This window comes from Dermacentor albipictus, unplaced genomic scaffold (genome assembly GCF_038994185.2).
Source record: "Dermacentor albipictus isolate Rhodes 1998 colony unplaced genomic scaffold, USDA_Dalb.pri_finalv2 scaffold_14, whole genome shotgun sequence".
Taxonomy (NCBI): domain Eukaryota; kingdom Metazoa; phylum Arthropoda; class Arachnida; order Ixodida; family Ixodidae; genus Dermacentor; species Dermacentor albipictus.
The window spans coordinates 9,497,529-9,517,735 of record NW_027225568.1 but is presented as its reverse complement, the minus strand read 5'-3'; the positions used below and the strand labels follow the sequence as shown (position 1 = coordinate 9,517,735).

General features: G+C 44.1%; 1 protein-coding gene across 6 annotated transcripts in view; it reads right to left on the bottom strand.

The window, feature by feature from the left end:
• Positions 1-20,207, bottom strand: part of LOC135913489 (hemicentin-1-like) — a 708,068-nt gene that overhangs the window by 236,471 nt on the left and 451,390 nt on the right. For all 6 annotated transcript variants that reach the window (XM_065446058.2, XM_065446055.2, XM_065446056.2 and 3 more), the window contains 4 exons: positions 12,107-12,320; positions 10,575-10,657; positions 2,628-2,815; positions 2-125 (listed from right to left, as the gene is read on the bottom strand). In XM_065446058.2, the coding sequence (XP_065302130.1) occupies positions 2-125; positions 2,628-2,815; positions 10,575-10,657; positions 12,107-12,320 (609 nt within the window). The remainder of the gene's footprint in view (position 1; positions 126-2,627; positions 2,816-10,574; positions 10,658-12,106; positions 12,321-20,207) is intronic.

The following is a 20,207-nucleotide window of genomic DNA, read 5'->3' as shown; positions in this document are numbered from 1 at the left end:
CCGAGAACGCTCACGTGAAAGTCTTTCTCGTCGGTTCCAGCGTCGTTAGTGGCGACGCAGGTGTACTTCCCGCGGTCAGATACTTCAACGTTGTCGATCGTCAGCGTCTCCGAGTCTGGCGAAACCTGGCGGAGGTAAAAGGTTCATTATTGAGATTTCGCGTGTGAAGGTTCATTATGCCCCAGACATGTAAACACGAATATATCTGTGTTTTTTTTCCTTGATACGGAAACTTTGCATCCCATGAACCTATACCACAGAGCTACGAAGCGAAGCCATATTGAATTTTCCTAGAGAAATATCTGAGGTCGAAGAGAAAACTCCATACTAGCTACGTGCTGCATTCAATGGGCCCCTCTAGTTTTCCCCCAATATAAAAAGAAAACCACAACAGCGTCCTTTTGTGACTCCAGCGTATCATTAAAGCGTGTCCCTCTCTCTCATCTTCTGTGATCGGCAAATAATAATACAAAAAACAACGTTCACGTTTTTGGTTACACATTATTTGTACAGTGTTGTACAAAGTGGGATATACATCTATGAAGCGCACACAGTGACCTTGACCGTTATGAAGCCCTCAGGTGCATCTCCATACCTGGGACCTAAAAATTATATATATATATTGTCAATCGTTTCGCTTTGGCTACCTTCAGCTATATTTCGTGACATCGCTACATTTCGTGACAGCTTTGTCGGTCATTTTGTTACATTTATAGAAAGAAATGAAAGCAATAATAATACCAACCATGAATTTAATTTGGTCTTAAATACATATACGAGATGCTACGTACATGTTTTAATTAGAAACAATGTCACTCAGACTGATCAGTTTAATGAATGTTTTAGGAATTAACGAGTTTGATGGAAATAAAGCTTGTTTTTTGTAGGCGCCATTTACAAGCCTCCTTCATAGAACAGATGGTAAATTCAAGAATATAAAAAGGCTGGCATATGGCTGCGAATGTAGACACTTGCTCTTGGGAGGATTTGTACCATTGAGCGGAGATTCTTGGCCTGTGCATAAATGCACATGAGCACTTCGTTCGAAGGCTCATGCGTTAAAGCGTTTCGTGTTAACTTTTTGAGATCAGTTAATCTTTCGTAAAAGAACAGAAATATTTTCTTGTGAGACGCAAGTTTACATGTGTTCCTGTAAAGTGTGTGTCTGAAGTTTTCACATAGGAAGCTACCTAGGTGAAATACTTGCCCGCATTCTCTCGCACTCGCATTCCATTCTTAACATGGTCCACTGAGCATAAGATAGCGTAAGCCACGATGACCTTTAAAGCGAATCTTTTTTTGTCTACACCTCCTACCCCTGTAAGCGCTCACTTAAAACTCTCGATTGCCGGTTCATATGTGTCTCTAACATAACATCCCTCAGAAAGGTATACTGCGTGGTATTCACCGGTTTCTTTGATTTTTCTGAATTCTCTTCTATTCCGGTTACCACATTCTTGGTTAACTAGGTATAGCCACTGAATGCTCCCGACTTTAACAGCATATCACTTTAACCGATATGGTACTGCTAGTGAGCGCACTTCTCACAACATAAGTCTTGTACATACGACATCTACGTAGGTAGCGTAGGCTCATAGGTATCGCTAAAGGACAAAATTGTTTTAATGGGCGAGCGCATAATATTTTATGACTTTTGTGATTTTGTCAAATTTCTTATATTTGAGCTACCCAATCTTGGTCAACTGTATATGTGCCACTGCGAGTGGTGAGTGTGCCTATGACTCGCCATTCATCCAGAACGGCTATGTTCCACGCTGACACAATACACACACACACACATATATATATATATATATATATATATATATATATATATATGTATACGTCGTACTTCTCTATTCATACACCTTTCCTCAGAATTATTACATCGTCAAGCATCATCATCGTCTTCGCCCTCGTGACATCTCTGCGTTGACATACCATGGTGTGAAACCTCCTGAATTGGTGTTTGCATTGCGGCATAGGTTGTGAACTGTTTAGAGCATAAATATAAAGGCAAACATTCTATCATAATAAAGTGCCGTACATACAACCGTACAACCTGTGCCGTACATAAAAATAAGGATTGCATGGGAGAGAGGGAAATAGAGAAGGGAGGAAGGAAAGACAGGGAGGTTAACTAGACGTTCTCCTGTTTGCTACCCTACACGTGGGGAGAGGGAGTAAAAGAAAGAAGGAGAGAAATGGAGAGAGAGAGAAGACAAGAGTCTTGATTGCACTTTCACACGCATTAAAAAAAGTCAGGCACTCAAGTTTGTCGCCTTCGGATACAGTAGAAGAGTTCGAGTGGCTTTTTGGGCTGACGAGCTGTGATGTCGCGCTCCTAAGACTTTTGCTTCTTTAAATCACCGGTAGTTACGGTGTTGCATAGGATGAAAATAAATACAATTGTACGCATCACATTGGTTCACGTCGCACTGATTCCTACATATGCGTTGGGTCCGCATAACGTTTTCCCGAGGCATGCTCAACAAAAGTACGTTGTTTTTTGTGCTACTGTTCGCCAAGCCTTCGTGAGACTCTTCCGTAGAAAAATGCGCAGTACGAGACGTGGAAACGGGAAAACACAAATGAGGATGTGGGCCGACAAAATTGCGCTTGCTTACCTGGCGGTGGAGCCCGTCGGCCTTGAGAGGTGTGCTCTCCTTCATCCATACTACGGTGGCTATCGGCTGTGCCGTGACCCGGCACTGGAGGGTTAGCGTCTCATTTGCCACAACATGCACGCTCTCAGATGCGTCATGCGCGGATTCCTCGCCGCCTGACGCCGGCAGCGAACTGATCTGGGGAGGCACTGTGGGGCACAGACATTGGTAAAATGAGTGGCACCCGTGGTCCAATTCCCTGTCGAATTTCATCGCTAGAGATGCCAGCTGATCCCTGTCATCAGCTGACGTAGGCTGACGGCCCACATGTATGAACGGAAAGCGTGTTACAATAGTTGCTCATCATGCACTTTGGCGCTGCCATCACTGGTGTTGGGACGTGTGAAGTTTCATGTTAGCACATTTTCACCATTTCTTTAGCAGCATGGAATGCTCCAAAACTAGCAGTGTGACAGCTTTAGTGCTCTCTTCGTACATGCGAAAAACTTGATCAACACCGTGCAAAGAAGAAAACCTCTTTTTGGAGCCAAAGTTTTATAGGGGAACAGCTAGCTGAGCCAGGTGTTCGACGCTGTTATTGGAACTACTTGTTACCTGGACGAAGACTAATAACGTCATAGAAACAATGACACAGAACTGAGGTTTGATTGGCTCGGCCGCTGTTGATCGATTCAGCTGCCGCTTCCTGTGACCCCTTTGTATTGTCGCATACAACTTACACGAGGTATCGCAGCGCTGTATAAATGCCCCCACCACTACTGCAAGAAAAAACTTGCTTGCGAAATTATGTTATCTCCCTACCTTATGTGTCTGCAACAGAAGGACCGTGGCAGTGCAATTTCCTTCGGAGATGTGCATTGTTGTCAACGGCAGCTTTCGAATAACGCTGACATGCCGAGCAAGTATTACTGGAGCAGATGTCAAGTGATTCCATGCATGACCTCCCACGTAGGCATCGCGCCATGCCGTCTTAGAGTTGACCGCTTTCACTGACACCACTTGTAGTAACCATCTGCCCATTCTCTTCAGTTTGACTGGCGCACAGGAGCTCACATTCAAACACACTGTAAGGGTTGTAAAGTGGAATCTCAGCTGGCGTTAACTGTGATAGAATCGAAAGCTGTGTGAGGATGAATACAAAAAAGATAAATTATGGGGTTTTACGTGCCACAACAACGACCTAATAACGAGGCGCAACGTGGTGGGGGACTCCGGATTAATTTTTGACCTCCTGGGGTTCTTTGACGTGCGCCTAAATCTAAATACACGGACGTTTTCCATTATTTCGTCCCATAGGACTGTGCTCGCCGTGAACGTGATCGAACCCGTGACCTCAACCGAAGCCATAGCCAGCGAGCTACCGCGGTGGGTAGAGGGGGCTTTGTTATAAGAGAGAAGCTGAGATGTTGGTCTGAACTACTGTGTTCTAGCCAGCTGCTCAGCGTTGGGACAGGAGGGAGGGGAGCAGAAGGAGAAGCAGAAAGCGAAGATGATGATGCTATGAAGAGAAGAGGCATGAAAGAAGAACCTAAAACGCTCATCACAGTCGCATATACACCTTACTGTCTCTCAAAAAAGCCACAATGGACTTCGCAACCTGGCCATGGACAAAAAACAAAGCTTTCATATAATGGTTGGTTGTCGATGCGCGTCAATGATACAGGGTCCTTTATGGGAGTAATGCGCATTTTCTGGGAAAAATATATTTACTGAAGGGACTTGTACAAATGGTTAAAATTCTTCGAAGTACTCTCCCCTGCATCAATACACTAGCGGAGACGTGTCTGCCACGCCTGGAAGGCACCCTGAATGTCCTCGACGGGAATGTCTGCTTTTGTAACATGCTTTTGGATGTTTTCCACGGTCTCCCGATGTTTTCCTTTCAGCGCTCTCTTCAGTCGGGGAAACAAAAAAAAAGTCGCACGGAGCCAAGTCGGGACTCTAAGGGGGATGGGGCACCACCGGGTGTTGCTGCGGGACAAGAAGTTGGTATGAAGGATTTGTGGCTGGGGGCGTTGTCATGGTGGAGCTTGACCGTATCTTTGATGTCAGCCCTCACGCGCGCGACCCAGCGTTTCAATCTCTTGAGCACCTGCAGGTAAAAGACTGAGCTGACAGTTTCTCCCTGCGGTACAAACTCAACATGGACAATTCCTCGGGCGTCAAAGAAGACAATGTACATCTGCGAGACTTGCTCATTCGCGGTTTCTTGGGGTGGTGGGATGATTTTGTGTGCCACTCGCTGCTCTGCCTTTTGGACTCTGGGTCGCACTCGAACATCCTGGATTCGTCTCCGGTTACGACAGAGTTAGGAAAGTCTGGCTCATTTTGAATAAAATCCAACAATTCTTGACAACACAAAACTCGAAGTTATTTCTGATCTTCCGTGAACACTTTCAGCACCAGTTTCGTGGAGACCTTGCGCATTTGCAGATCCTCGGTCACTATCCCATGTACCGCAAATGTGGACATGTGTAGGGCAGAACCCTCACCACAACCAACCCCACCGCGCTGCTATGGATTGTCGGGTCATAATAAAATCATGCGCATTACTTTCATAATGAAATCTGTATACACATTGATCGTCTTTCTCGCAAACACAGCGGGCGCACACAAATCACATGGTCTATAGTGTTTGGCATGGCACAGTTATCGCAGTGTAGGCTGTCTGCATGGCGAATAATATGGTGATAGTGTTGGGCAAAGGCGATGCCAAATCTCAGTCTGTGTAGTAAGCTTGCGTGGCTTCTTTGGATGTGGCATGGTATACTGAATTGAAGCTCAAAATCAAGTAAACTAAGATGGCAATGACGGTGGCCTGGGCGAGACAAGTAGCTTTCGTTTGCGACGCGCACGATGTAGAGTTGAACCTCGATGTAACTAAGTCGGTAAAAGCAGCTATTCGCTTTGTTATATCGAAATTTTGGTGTATGGAAATTCGACATTTCATGCAAATAAGCAGAGTCGCCGATCAATTTTTCTTATATAGAAAGGGTCTGCGGAATAGTCCGAATTATTGGGCAATAAAAAAAAGCAAATTTGAATGAGAAAACAATTCATTTTGATGAATTTGGGAGTCTGCGACGAATGATACAGTTTCATGCCACGTCAACGATATTTCACATCGGCTGCACCAATTAGGCGAAACCAGCCACGCTTTCGCGTGCGCGCCGCCCCCGCGGCTGATAGCATCGCACGCACTGGGACGACGCTATCATAAAAAGCGTCGGCAGCGAGGAGTGAATGCTCCGTCTGCATCTCTCACCAACGGGTCACTGAAACTCGAGATTACGCAACCTCCTAATACTAAACGTGCTGGAAGACAGATTACATGATGCCACGCCGTCTCCGCACGCCCACTCTTTGCACAAACGGCAGATTGCCTAGCAGGGTGCGCGGCTGCATATGCGCTCAGGCGCGCTTACAGCCATACAGCCACGGCCGAGACGCGTGCCAGAAATCGAGACGCACGCCAACTTACTACCCCACACCTAAACCCACACCGGCCCCTCGCACGCGCTTGATCGCGTTAGCGTGAGCTCGCTCCCCTCCCCTTCATTCCTTTTGCTCGCGCGCGAATGCGGCACTCGTGAAGCCACTATCTTTTCTGTTTCACCCATGCCCACCTTTAGTCGCACCTAAAGCAAACAGTGCGCTGGGTGCGATAGGACCTTGTCACACTTGAACTTTGTACGAAGCATGATGTGGCTCCATTTCGGAGGTGCCTCTCTTCCCGCGGCGCGCGATTTGAACGGTGCGTTTCCAGGAAGCCGTTTATAATTAAATAATTTCACCATTTGCTTTCGCGGAAGTTTCCCTTTATTGTATCGGCATTCTTTTTCGGCGGCAGGGAAATTTCGATATGTTGATATCGCATACCAGCACACTTCGTTATATTGAGGTTCTAAATACATGGTGTTCTATAGACAAGAGGTTAGGAAAACTTAAATTCTTCGATATATCGATAATTTCGTTATATTGAAGTTCGTTATATCGGTGTTTACTTGACTACGATATCGCGTTAGCATCAGCCCTCGTAAATGGGATAGAAATGTAATCTCAATTTGGCGGAGAAGCTGCTTTTCCTGCGCTTCGGCGAGCTCAATTTCGTCATCATCACAGTGTCCGCGAACCCAATGAACTGGTATGCGGTGCATGCCCATGTCGCCAGGCAGACTCGTATAGTTCGGCCGGCTTATGAGCAAGTAAGCGATTGGCTCTCGTCTAAACGCAAAGTAAATGATGCGTAGTGTTTGTTTAGCATCACAAAATGTAGTCCACGTCTGAGGCGGTTCCTGAGATATATAGCCAATGGCTTCACTAATGGCAGGAACCTTAGCAGCCGTTGACATTGCTTTGTTGTCGAGTCTGAAACTCTGGTGAATCGACAAAGCTGGGACAACGAAAGCAACCCATGAGGCAGCTAAGGATATCCATCCATCAGTGCAAGCATGTTGCAGCGGCATCTGCTTCAGAAATATTTGATAGCACGAGTTCCTTCAGACCTCATTGTACCGCATTTACTCGCATAATGATCGCACTTAAACAATAGACGAAAGTTTAGGGGCGCACTTATTACGCAGGGTAAATTTTTTATCACGCGTTTATCCCGCATTTGCTGAGCTGTCCATCGGGCCCGCGACGTTGCAGAGAGGCTCGGCCTTTCTGTATACCGACGTGGGGGTGGCCCACTACGTGCTGACGCGCCTTCCGAAGGACCAGAGTAAACTTTTACCATATATAGGATACCCGCGTTTGCTGCGGGATGACAACAGCTCAACAAACACGCGGCTGTCGCTGCAACAGCGCGGGACATGAAAACGGAAATGGCGGCGGACAGAGCGAGCCGAACGCGTCGAACGCGATTTTTTTTTCTTCTGGTGAGTACATTACGTGCATTGAAACAGTTTCTTCCGTATGAGTAATGAATAATATCGGTAATATCGGCAAGTTTGCGGCAATAACGTAGCTCTGTCCACTTTGAGGAGACTGGAACAGAGATGCGCAAGCTCAGCTGCCAGTGACATAGAAACACATGGCGGACATGCTGCGAGAACAACGGCATTTGTCTTCACTGCAATTTTAATATGACACGTTTCTTCTAAGCGTGAGCGAATATCGTAGCTGTGTTACACGCGCCGACGTATGAATAAGGTACGCTTCTAACATATCAATGTAAACGTGGCGACAGTCGTTGCCGCTCGCGATTTGTTGCGTGTCCATGAGTGCAGACGAGAGAAATCGAAAAGTTCTTTTTTGTTGGTTGTTGTTTTTCTTGACCACAACCGTTATAAAGCCTACTAATAATAAAGCCAAGGCAAGTTTCGTTGTAGATTTTTCCTTCTTGGAAGTGCAGAAAGTGATGAAAGGAATGAAATGGGGCATCTGCTTAAGGATGTGTTTGGTGTGTGCAGAGCGCTTGGTAAGTCTCGAAGAGTCATTCGCGTAGCATTCGAGACACGGTAAGCACGATCGTCACTTGGCACACGACATATCGCTGCGACAAGTTCGGGGTGCGATCGCTACGCGGGAATGAAAAAAAAAATTGTATTTTGATATCAAAATGGGGGAGGGGGTGGGATCATTACCCGAGTGCGACAATTATGCAAGTAAATATGACAGTATCCTTGATTTCTTACTTTTACGAAGATTGGAAAGGCTCAGCAGTGGTTTTGAGAACAACCATGCTGGCGTGCCTGAAACTTTAGCAGGGACAGCTGCTGTTAGAAGGAACTGTTTGGGACGAGAGATAGCTGGGTGGAGCTGGCACTTAAGCTTGATGAGCTTAAGCTTTATGTAACCATGCAGGATACATAAAGGAAGACAAAAGAAGAGTACAAATGAATGCGCACACCCATCTGAAAAAGACGGACACCCATAACTATACAACATGTGGCGAAAGGAAAAGGCAGCAACAGGACCATAGTCTGCGGAAATGTGCATAATTATGAGAACGAATGAGCGACAAGGCGGCCATGGTACAGTAATCACAGTAATAAAGTTGACTTTAACCCCGACTTCTCAACAAGATTTCCTAAGATAGCGGAATTCTTGCAAACTAAATCTTCGAAACACCTGCTCGACTTTTGGTATGAAAATTGAAAAAAAGTCGAGGACCGCGGATATATGCATTTCATTACTATTGAAAAACTTTGTCCGCACAGAATTCTGGCTAAGTATGGACAGCTGGGCTAGTTGGTTATGATTAGCATTGCGATTAGCATTAGCGCTGGAACTATGTTTCAGAATTCTGGCCAGCTTCTCCAAACATGTTAAAATATTAACAAAGGGGTTTTTTCGTCAATATAGTCTTTGCCCCTACGTACATTAATGTCTTTAGAAGATTGAAGTTACTACATCTCGTACGCGCACATGCTATGACTCTATAGCGAAGAAATGGTGCCATTGGTCGGCATGTCCGCCAAATAGGGCACATGGCCGACATATCAATCACATTATGTATAATGCTAACCGAACTACTCGTTTTCTTCATCGTCCAATGTAATCAAGACTGCTACTATACAGAACTTTTGCGTGCCTTATCTTCAGTAAATGTAATCTGCATTGAATCCGTTGACTCAATGCCTTGCTTTCCAGTTGCAGCACATCCAAAACTGCTCTGCTAAGCTTATTGCAGCTAATTGCTCTAGAATTGCTAGCGTTTTACAAATGAGAAAAGCGTTAAGTGTTCCAGACCTGTCTCCGCGCCGTCGAGGTTTTCGTTTATGTATGTTTCACAAAATATATAACACTAAAAAAATTTGGAAACAGCACTTTTACTGACTCTTACTTACGTGTCAACGCGCAATGATCATAAAAACTAAGTAATTATTTCAATTTTAGGAACTCATCTGTACTACAAGTTGTTTATTCCCAGCACTAGTAGCGACCGGAGCTCCTTCCCGCACTCATTGTCAAGCCGAGGCACAACGTAACGTCACAACGATACGCGTACTTACAAATGAGGAGCGCCCTAGATTGTACAAAACATGTTGCGTTCTATGAAGTCGAACAAACTCGCATACCTCCCCATAATGCGAATAATAAATGTTGGGCAGGGTAGTACTGAAACATGGAAACCATTGCAGCTCCGAAGATGAGGACACAGAATGAGACAAGAAACGCAAATTGGGCGAGAGCAAAAACGAGGACAGACGCACCCACCCCTCCATTGTGGTGTGCTGTTTTTATCTGTCCTCATCTTACGTGCTGAAATATTTTCTATGCCACATAATTTGCGACACTGTTATGGTGCGGACCATGCATTAGAGCTTCTTTATTTAAAAAAAAGAAAAAAAATTCGCTAAGTGCACGCCGTATTTCGTAAAAGACACCAGCTCTAACGCGGCACGTGATACGGAACTACCCTGCATTTGTCACGACACGTGCTATTGTCCTTCACCTGCCATTCCTACAGCATCTCGACCACGCAGCTTTGGGAAATTCATCATTCCTAAATCTAAACCGTGTCCTCCCATTCGATTCCTCCAGAAAGAGCCTTTCAGTATTTTATTTTTTAACAAGGACCGTGGTCCAATTGAACTATTTCTTGAGGGTCCGTAGTTCCCATGACACGTCTGGACGCGCTAATACAGGTGCCCCAAAGGAACATGAACATTTCATTGGCTCGAATCAAGCCGTTTACTGCTCAGCTACTGCTATATTCATCGACCTGAAAGCGCCGACCCAAGGCAAACGAACGAAGTTGCTAGCCACTTTATGCAAGACGCTTGATTGACTTAACAAAGCTTCGGTGAATTAGCAATAAATTTTTCAACTTAATTCCCTCACTCATTTACTCTCGATAATTCTAGCTAGTGGACTCTCGCATGCTAATTATGAATTTTCAGCGAACAAGATTTCTGACCTCACCTAGCAAATCGGAATGAGGTGGATTGTGATAACGGTAGCGAACGAAGACGAAAAAAAAAGTCGATTGTAGTTTACCTTGTACTTCGACTGTGAAATTCTTCTCCAGTTTCCCAGCCTCGTTTGTTGCAATGCAAGTGTAGTTTCCAGCGTCACGAAGTCTGCAAGTAACGCACGACTGTAATAACGCCCCCTCGATAGTGGAGATCAAACACCAGTGCTTGCACCCCGTCTCTCACCATGAAACTGAGTTTGTGGGGGCTTGTTGTTCCTTAAATTGGACACATACATACAATTGCGAGAAAATAATCAATTCCTTGTAGTTATGAACGAACATGCTCGAGAGAATGTATAACCCAAATGGGATGAAATAGATTCTGCCCAAGATTACATTACTTTCTGAAAGGAACAGTTCAATGCCACATCATCTTAGGAACAGTAATAGAGTTGTTTTTGGTTGCGATTCATAAAAGCAAACATAACCTCACACCGCCAAGGATGTTTGAGATACTGCAGAAGATATAAGTACTTGGTAGGCTTGCGTCAACGGTAATGTTTCTTCAGAAGGAAGAGGGTGACTTTCAACTCAATACGTGCGATAACCGTTTCAAACTCTTGGCGCAGCTGAGTAACGAGTAAATTAGTATTTTAGCATTTGAATATGGCTGTAACGTCAGCGTATCGAACACATTAGATGAAGTAGAAGCGCCAAGATGAATAATTAATCAAAAGTAAGAATTATAGAGGATCCAGATTATCAGGCCTGTAGTACTCCTTTATAAGGAAATGCAGGTGGGTCAGCTTGCCTGCCAGACTGCAAGAGGTAGCGGTTATCCAGACAAATTTGGATGAGTTGTGAAGGGAGGGAGGGGGATACAGTGATGTATGAGTGAAGTTTTACTAATAGTATTGCGGCTAATAAAAAAATCTCTAGAAGAAACGAAAAACACAGGCAAAGCCAACAACGTTTCCTTGTCAAGTTTTGCTGCTATGTGCAAATTGCGCAGAGTTCGTGGAAGTGACGATCGGAAACTAAACTGACGCGGAAAGAGCTGGAAACCGAAGTTTTAAGAACATTTAGCAATTCTATTTTTAAGAAGTTTTGTCCCTATAGGAAGCGGCTAACGTTTAAACGCTTTGTTATAAATGCACGCGGAGGGATCAGCTAAAATATATATGACTTGGTTTGCAAGTTGGTCAAAACTATTACCCAAGCCTGGGTTAGTGTCTTTAGATATAATAACATTCAAACCAGTTATGACAGACTTGATAGCGGATGCAAATCAACGACTACCGATTAACACCGATCTGTGGAACGAGCATTATCGTATAATGATGCAGGTAAGTGCAGGATAAGATTCTGAGGCAACGCATTACGTCTTTTCGGTTGTTAAATTTAGCGAGAGAGACCACCCTCAAGGTTTGTTCGCTGCGTCCACAGGTTTAACTAATCGGCGCTCCACGAAATTCCTTTATTCGTCTGTGCCGTTTCTGAAGAAGGAACGCACGCCATGGCGTCTTTCCAGGAGAAAGATGCCGTAGCTGTTAAAATGCTGTGGTAGATGTCTGCGTTTTCTTCGTCTATTTATGGGAGTACGCATTCAGTGCACCTTGCACGCCGCAGCTGCAGCCGGCGCCCGTCAGCGGACGGCTGCACGAACGGGTCCCCTCGTGGACTGAGAAGGCGGCCCGCCCGCAGCCAGCGCACCGATGGCGGAGGCACGCCCAGCGCGGGACAACGAAGCCAGGTGGGACGGTTGAGCACTGCTAGCACCAGCTCGCTGCCTGGGCCTTTCTCTTCACCAGACTCCAGCTTCGGGTGCACTGCGCGGGTAGCAGGACAGCATTCGTGAACCTTTTTTTTTTTTTAGTAGCGCACTTCGTGGTTTAGATCTGCAATCGACCTCCTGTCGGCAGCCATAATGCAGCTGACGCCATCGACTCATTATACTACTGGAACTGCTGGTAACAAACATATCGTCTGCAGCTCCTCCTCCACAACGTTAAATTGTTGGGTGAACGAAAGGGTTAAATGAAATTAAACTTTCCAGCAATTCAATGCATGCGGAGCAGCAATTCGCAAAAATCTGAGTAAAAGGCTGGGACAGAACAACAAATGATAAATGTAGCATACAATCGTTGACCCAGTACTAGAGAAGCCTAAGAAAATAACCAGGCCAGTTCTCAGGTGAGCACGAAAATGCAATGGCATCTCAATAAAACGGCATGCAGTCCTCCTGTATGTCGAGGCAAAATTATTGCCCCAATATAATCTGCTGTGCTTCACCTGAACAGCATTGTGCTCGAGCGACGAAAAAAAAAGCGATCAACAAGTATCGTTTTAGTCAGAATTGAGTGAGATAAAGAATCGTTGGAGGACAGTATTCCGTTCTCTTCATAAGCGAAAACTACTTAACTATATTTTCTTGTGATAGTAATTATATGAACATTCTAGGCGCATTCTTGCTGTTGTCGTCGCCGTGATGCCTCTAAAGTCCAAGGGCGATACCACCGTCTCCGCGTGCCGTATGCTGTATGTGCGAGCGACTGAAAGCGCACGAGGTTGGGCCGACGAACACGGCTCAATCTAGCGCGCTCAAGTGAGGAAAGCTGGGAAGAAGCGCGCTGTCTTCCGTCGCGTGCAATTAACCTGATTGGGTGATGTACGGGAGGCCGTCTACTTCAGCAGCAACGCGCGGCCACGCAGGCTTCATCTTAAAAGCGATCTGCTTTGGGCGCAGAGTCTACGTGGGCCGACGGCTCATAGCTTTACGTGTGCTATGTTCTCATCACTGAGTTTGCGTTTAAGCAATAGATAACATGAAGGTCACTTCGCTCGCTACTGCTGCCGCGCTTCCTTACGCCAGCATTTTCCCAGTGAGTGTCCGCAGTTATCAAGTGTGATGTGTGCATGTTTGCCTGTGCGCGCTGACACCATGCTTGTTAATTTAGTAAGCGAGTGTTTACAAGTTTATACGGTCGATAAAACTGCTATCCTTTCTTCGTATTGACTAAGAATTCCCACTGAACACACTAGTCTATTAACCATCTACAAGACATCTTGGCAAGATTAGCAAAATGTCTTCAAAATTGTAAACGTTTACAAGACGTCTTGGCATGATACTTAAGGCTGTTTGAAGACATTTAACCAAAACTTTGTCGGATGCCTTAGAACGTCTTGCAGCCGTCGTGAAGACCGTCTAATGCACCGCCAAATAAGGAATGTAAGACGCTTTGCAAGACACCATGTAGCCGATTGAAAAACGGCTGTGAGAAATACTGGGAGATGTTTTGTAGCCTTATTGAAAATGTTTTCCAACAGACTAAACAGATTTTTGAAGAGCAAGGTACGATATGTTCTATTCAATAGTATTCAATAGTTGTGGAACGCAACCCTATAATTGAGTAAAGCAATTTCTCGAGTAACATTTATTGTATGATTTGTTGAGTGACAGGTCCTTTAGGGCCCCAAGATGACGTACGTGCAAGACATTCAACGCTCATTAAATAGTGGCGGTACGCCTAGTCAGGAATGTTTAACATTCATTGCAAGCGTCAGCAGCTTAAAATTGATTCGAAAAGCACTTGTTCACGGGGCTAGGAAGCACTTGCAAAAATGACAGCGAGATCTACCAAACCTGTCAATTTACAGCAGGAACACTACTGTCAGGGGAAGCACTAGCACAAAGATTACATTTTAAATAGCCTCTAGATGCTAAAATTTGATCATGGCATAGCAAACTAGATGGTCTGTGTCCTTCCATTTTAACTGTCCAGCCAAGTATTGCTTAGCTCCAGTGATCTGGCTAGAAACGGCATACACTGCACATATGCGATGGTCTGGGAAGACCTAAGATCATTTTACTTACCTTGCCAACAGTGTTTGAAATTTGTAGATGTAATAATATCAAGGACTCCAGCAACACTATCACGGAACTTGTTCTTGCATGGGTGTTTGGCGCACACAAAAATTTAGGAACACAATACACTCTTCCACTATAGCAATAATTGTAAAGGAATTGTGTTCTCCTGATATCTGTTCAATGGAGAGATCAATTGTAATGATCCTAATCATCGCAATATTGCAAAACGTTCGGCTGTATCAACGGCACCAATGCCTAAAGCGCATTTCTTACAACGCACAATATCACGACTGAAATACTGGCAAGGCCACAAAAGTGATAACACGTGTTATCAAACCATGGTGTCCTTCAAGCCAACACGTGGCTTCAAGGAGGCCACATATGCCTAAATCAACAACTGGGACGATATCTTCATATTCTAATAAAACATGCTCCATCGTTTCCCTAGAATTACCGGAGCCAAGCACATGCTTCGTCTTCCTTCTTATATCTGGCTTTATAAGTGCGTGTTCTAAGGCATCCTGGGCTCGCTTCGAAAATTAATGAGCTTGCCGTTAAGTTATCACAAATTGTTTCTTTCCTGATTTTGTTTTTTCCTCTTAAGCAGTAACTCATGGCAGGTTTCCTTTCCGTTGCCGCCACCCATGACATTTTCTCAGCCTCTCTGACTTTCCGCTTGATGTTTTTGTTGCCATGTTGCTCACCATACAGGTCACATACTTGCTGGTAAGCTTCCTACTTCTTTCCCTTCACTGTGAATCAATGGTTTTCCTGTGCAAATACCACAACACACTCCCAGCCCATTTACTTCCTTCCATATTCCTCAGTTGCTCTTCATAATCAATTTTACCGCTGACTTCAAGCAAACAATCGCATTTCCAAATGTAAGTCCTGGAACTATTACACCTTTTCACATACCCCGGAGCATCTCGTACCTATTGTATCCCTGTGGCGCTCTCTGCTTCATTATGGGCGTTTCGCTTCTCCTTTGCTGTTATTGTTTTAACTGCAATTCCCGATCTATCGCCTTCGTTTATCCATATACCGAGGTATTTCCTGACCCTGCATTGACACTGTCTGTTCAGTGTTTTCATTGAATGCCTTAACACCTGATTTTTAACGCTAAATTTCAGACCGAAACTCTCGCCTTCCTGTCCACAGATATAAACCAGACGTTGCATACCACTGTGCTTGTAAGCTAGCAACACAATGTCTCCGCATAAAACAAACCTGGAAGCTGCTGCTCTACTACTGTACCCGGATGTTTGCCTGAGAGATTAACACCGATATTACTTCCTTCTAGCGCCCTTTGCCTTTTCCATCCTCACCATGTACATCATAAACAGCAGTGAGGATAAAGGGCACCCCTGCCTCCTTCCCTTGTTGATATCAACTTTTGCCTTGTGCCTCATCCCTACCCGTTCAACGCAAACGGTATTTTCTAGGTAAATCTCTCTCAAAAGCTGCATACAATCGTCGCCTAATCCTTCTCCTTCCAAAATATCCCACAAAATGTTGCGGTGAACGTTGTCATATGCTCCTGTAATGTCTAAAAATCCACATATAATGGTCTCCTTTCTACACTTGATAGACTGAGCAAGGACTGAGCAATAGACCGAGCAAGGAAAAATAAGTTATCATCCAGACGCCTACCTATTCTGAAGCCATTCTGAAGTTCTCCCAAAATGCCATTATTCTCTGCCCATGCTTGCAGCTTTAATTTAATTGCCTGCATTGCTAACCAGTATATTACCGATGTGATGATCAACGGTCTAGATGAGTGAATTATATATTTATTTATTTTTTATTTATTTATTGGTACCTCAAATACCCCATTTGGCGTTTTACATGAGGAGTGGGCATATTTAGATAATATTTTCAATGAATGCCTTGAACGATGAATGACTGGAGTGGTGCACCGCTTCAGCATGTAGATGATTTCCAGTCTTTCGCTGTTTGACAGAAGAAAGAGCTAAGATGAGCGGAAGTGCGAGCTGGAGAGGGATAAACAGCCTTTGAATGGCTATGACGGGATGAAGTGCGATGCGCAGGCGTGATGTCCGTCTGATGAAGTAGTGAGCGATAAAATTTGTAAAAGAGGCACAGTCTTGCTGTTTTGCGGCGCTGCTCGAGGGTTGGAATGTTCAGAGATGATTTAAGTTTAGTACCGCTAGTGTGGTAAGAGTAGTCAGAATGAATGAACCTTGCTGCACGATTCTGTATGGATTCTAGTGCAGTTGCCAGGTTAGATTGGTGTGGGTATCACACTGAGCATGCGTATTACAGTTTGGGTAGAACGATTGTTAAATATGCGAGTTGTTTTACAGAGTGCGGAACAAGACGTAGATTACGGCGCAGGTAGCATAGTACACGATTGGCATCATTGCTAATGTTGCAAATGTGCGAGGACCATCTGAGGTTATTGGACGCGCTAACGCCTAGGTACTTATATGAAGTCACAGCACATATTTCCGAACCGGCGATGACGTAATTAGCTGAAATAAATGGTTGGCGACTATGGAAAGTAAGTAGTGACGTTTTTTTGACGTTGAGGAACATTAGCCAATTATTACACCAAGTTTCAGTGACGTTAAGGTCGGACTGGAGAGCGCGAGAATCAGCGTCATTAGTAATAGGACAATAGATTACACAATCATCAGCAAATAAACGAATTTTGGAACAACAACCTATCGGTAAGTCGTTAATGTATATTAAGAAGAGTAGTGGCCCCAGGACTGTGCCTTGTGGCACGCCGGAGATAACGGGTGATAAGGTAGACGAACATTGGTTAGCGTAAACGAACTGTTGACGGTTAGTGAGAAAGTTGCGTATTCATTGGAGAACACAAGGGTTAAGATTAAGACATGATAGTTTTAGAAAGAGCCGTTCATGAGGAACCTTGTCGAAAGCCTTTTGGAAATCTAGGAAGAGGGCGTCTATGCGTATATTTTGATCAAGATGCGAGCTGATGTCATTAACGAATAGAGCTGGTTGAGCCTCGCAGGACATGCTTTTCTGAAAACCGTGTTGATTAGGATTTAGGAAATTAGCGGATGTTAGGAAGTTTACAATATGAGAATAGATTACATGCTCCATTAGCTTAGAACAAACACTGATGAAGTAAATTGGACGGTAATTGTGGCACGATGACGGCGATCCTTTTTTTGGTACTGGAATTATCTTACCTACTTTCCAGTCTTGTGGCACCACTCCAGATGATAATGATTGCTGAAAGATGTGGCATAAAAATACGCTAGGGATGTGCGCAGTGTTCTTAAGCATTTCGGAATTGATTCCGTCGATGCCGGCTGGGGATGTTAATTTGAGGGATTCAATTAGCTTGATGATAGCATGTGCTTCGATTGTTATGTCTGGCATCGTTGGGTTGTTGAGGTAAGGATAGTCTGGGAGGTCAGTGTTAAGTTCACAAGTGCACACGGAAAAGAAGACAGAGTTTAGTGCTTCAGATATTTTATGGTCTGGAACACGGTTATTGTCGTTATCATATAATAATAATGATTTATGGTTATTTCGGGTAATGTATTTCCAGAATTGTTTGGGATTGTTTTGCAGCATGTTAGGGAGTGTAGTTGAGTAGAAGGTTCGTTTAGCTGTTGCAGCCAAAGAATCAAACTCCTTTTCAATGACGTAATATTTTTCCCAGACCGGAGCGGTATTGGAACGCTTGGCTTTACGAAACAATCTTTTCTTTTTATTGTTTAGTCGTTTTAATGTGTTGTTGAACCATGGGGACAAAGGTCCCTCTGTTAAAATGATAGTTGGTATGTAAGTCGTAGTGAGTTTGATCATTTTATTTTTAAAAAGCGTCCAGTTGGTGTCTGTTGTGCGCTTTGGGAAATCTATAATGTACCAGTTGTAAACCTCGGTTTAATGCATTGTTGATGCTGATGTAATCACCTTTTTCGTAGAGTGTTATTTTCTTTTTAAATTTTTGCACTGAGGTAGCTGCCAGGATAATTCTGCATGCAGTACCGAGTGATCACTTAGTTCTGGTAGACGTGTTACAGAAGAAACACATCTTCTGTATATTCTGTATATTTCTCCCCCTTGCCTTCCTAAATTAAATTCATTCTACTTTGTCGCCAACTGTCTGGTATTCGTCTATCTGTTAAAGTTTTTTCAAATGCTTTCACCAGAGCTTCCTTACTTTTTGGCCCTAGTTCATTAATCCGCCTAGCTGGAACCTCGTCTAGTCCTGTGGCTGTGCACTTCGGAATTTTCTCTTCAACTTTCTTCCAGTTTAAGTTTTACAGCACCGGCTCCTTTTCAATTTGGTTCTCTTTCATGCTCTTCTTTTCCTCAAGTAAAACCTCTTCATTGCCTTGGAAAAATTCCGCTGTTATTTTTCGGATGTAATTTATAGCCGCGTCCCCTTCCAGTTTGTTTCCATCTTCATCTAGGATATGTTGTATTGTTCCTGGCTTCCTACCCAATACGTTCATGTGGTTCCAAAATATTCTAAGAGCGGCCTACTTTATCTCACGTATTTCTGTCAACCAAAGTTCATTTTCACCTTTTACTTTTGCTTGAACCAGTATATGTACCATAGATATTTTTCTCCCGGTATATTTCCCACTTACTGGGCACTTCACCCTGCGGCAACTGCGCCTTCTTTGCCTGCCTGTGCTCTCATGATGCTCTCTGTCGTTAGGCAATCGCTTCTCGTATCTCCCTGTTCCGCCAGCTTTTAGGTGTCTTTTTTCCTTTCCAACGAGCATCTTGCTTCTCTTTCTGTATTTCTGTCGTTATTACACTTAAAAGATCACCATATTCCCACTCTTTGCTTGGCCATTTGCCAAGTTCTGCCTCGACTTTTATGGCTATCTTTGTTATTTTTTCAGCACTCAAATTTGGACTGGCCATTTTGCACTGCTCGCTCTCTTTCCCAACTACATATCTCATTTTGAAAATGATGCTTTTATGGTCACTTCCTATGCTGCTATGCTCTTCCTCGTCAATGACAATTTCTCCCAACTTATCATGAATTCCTTGTGTCATCAGGCAGTAATCAATGGTCGATTGGCGATTTCTCACTTCCCACATGGTCTGCCTTCCACACTTAGGCCCTGTATTCACGATAACGAGGTTATGTTGCTCACAAAAATCTAGCATTGACTTCCCGTTGTTATCGGTATAGCCGTCTAGATCCTGTATGTTGGCATTTATGTCACGCAATAGGATAATTTTGGAACCATTTCCTCAACCCTTAATATCGGCACTTAGACAGTCCACTATCTCTTGATTATTCTATCCGCTATTATTCCCGGTCCCCAAATACGTTACGCCCAGCCAAGTTTTCTTTACACTCATTGTACATGATAACCAAAGATGCTCTTGACGTTTTGAATTTACTCTTTTCCTTAGGAGAGCAGATAGCTGGGCTAGTTGGTTGAAATGCATACTGAAAATGTTTGCGCGGAGACACGAGGACAATGCCGAGAAAAGACAGGGACGAGTGCCAACTCACAACGGAAGTTTATTCCGAACGCACACACGAATAAATAGGAAAACCGAAACAGAACAAAACAAGGCTATCATATTGAATATAACGTGTTACCCCGTGTACCTGATTGAGTTGGCCAAGGATTGAAACTCACGATCATTTTTCAAATGATCAATTTGCATTGTCATAAAGTCGTTTTAAGCCAGAAGGACAAAGTATAGTCAACTCGATGCCTTTCCTTCCCTTTCTTGCTGAACAGCTATACTTGCAGCTTTCATACACATTAGCGGCAGAGGTCCCTGTAGTAATTTTTGTAAGAAACTTTATGGCGCAGTCCAGGCCAAAGCTTTCGCAAACGCAAGACGAAGCATATTCTGCACCGAA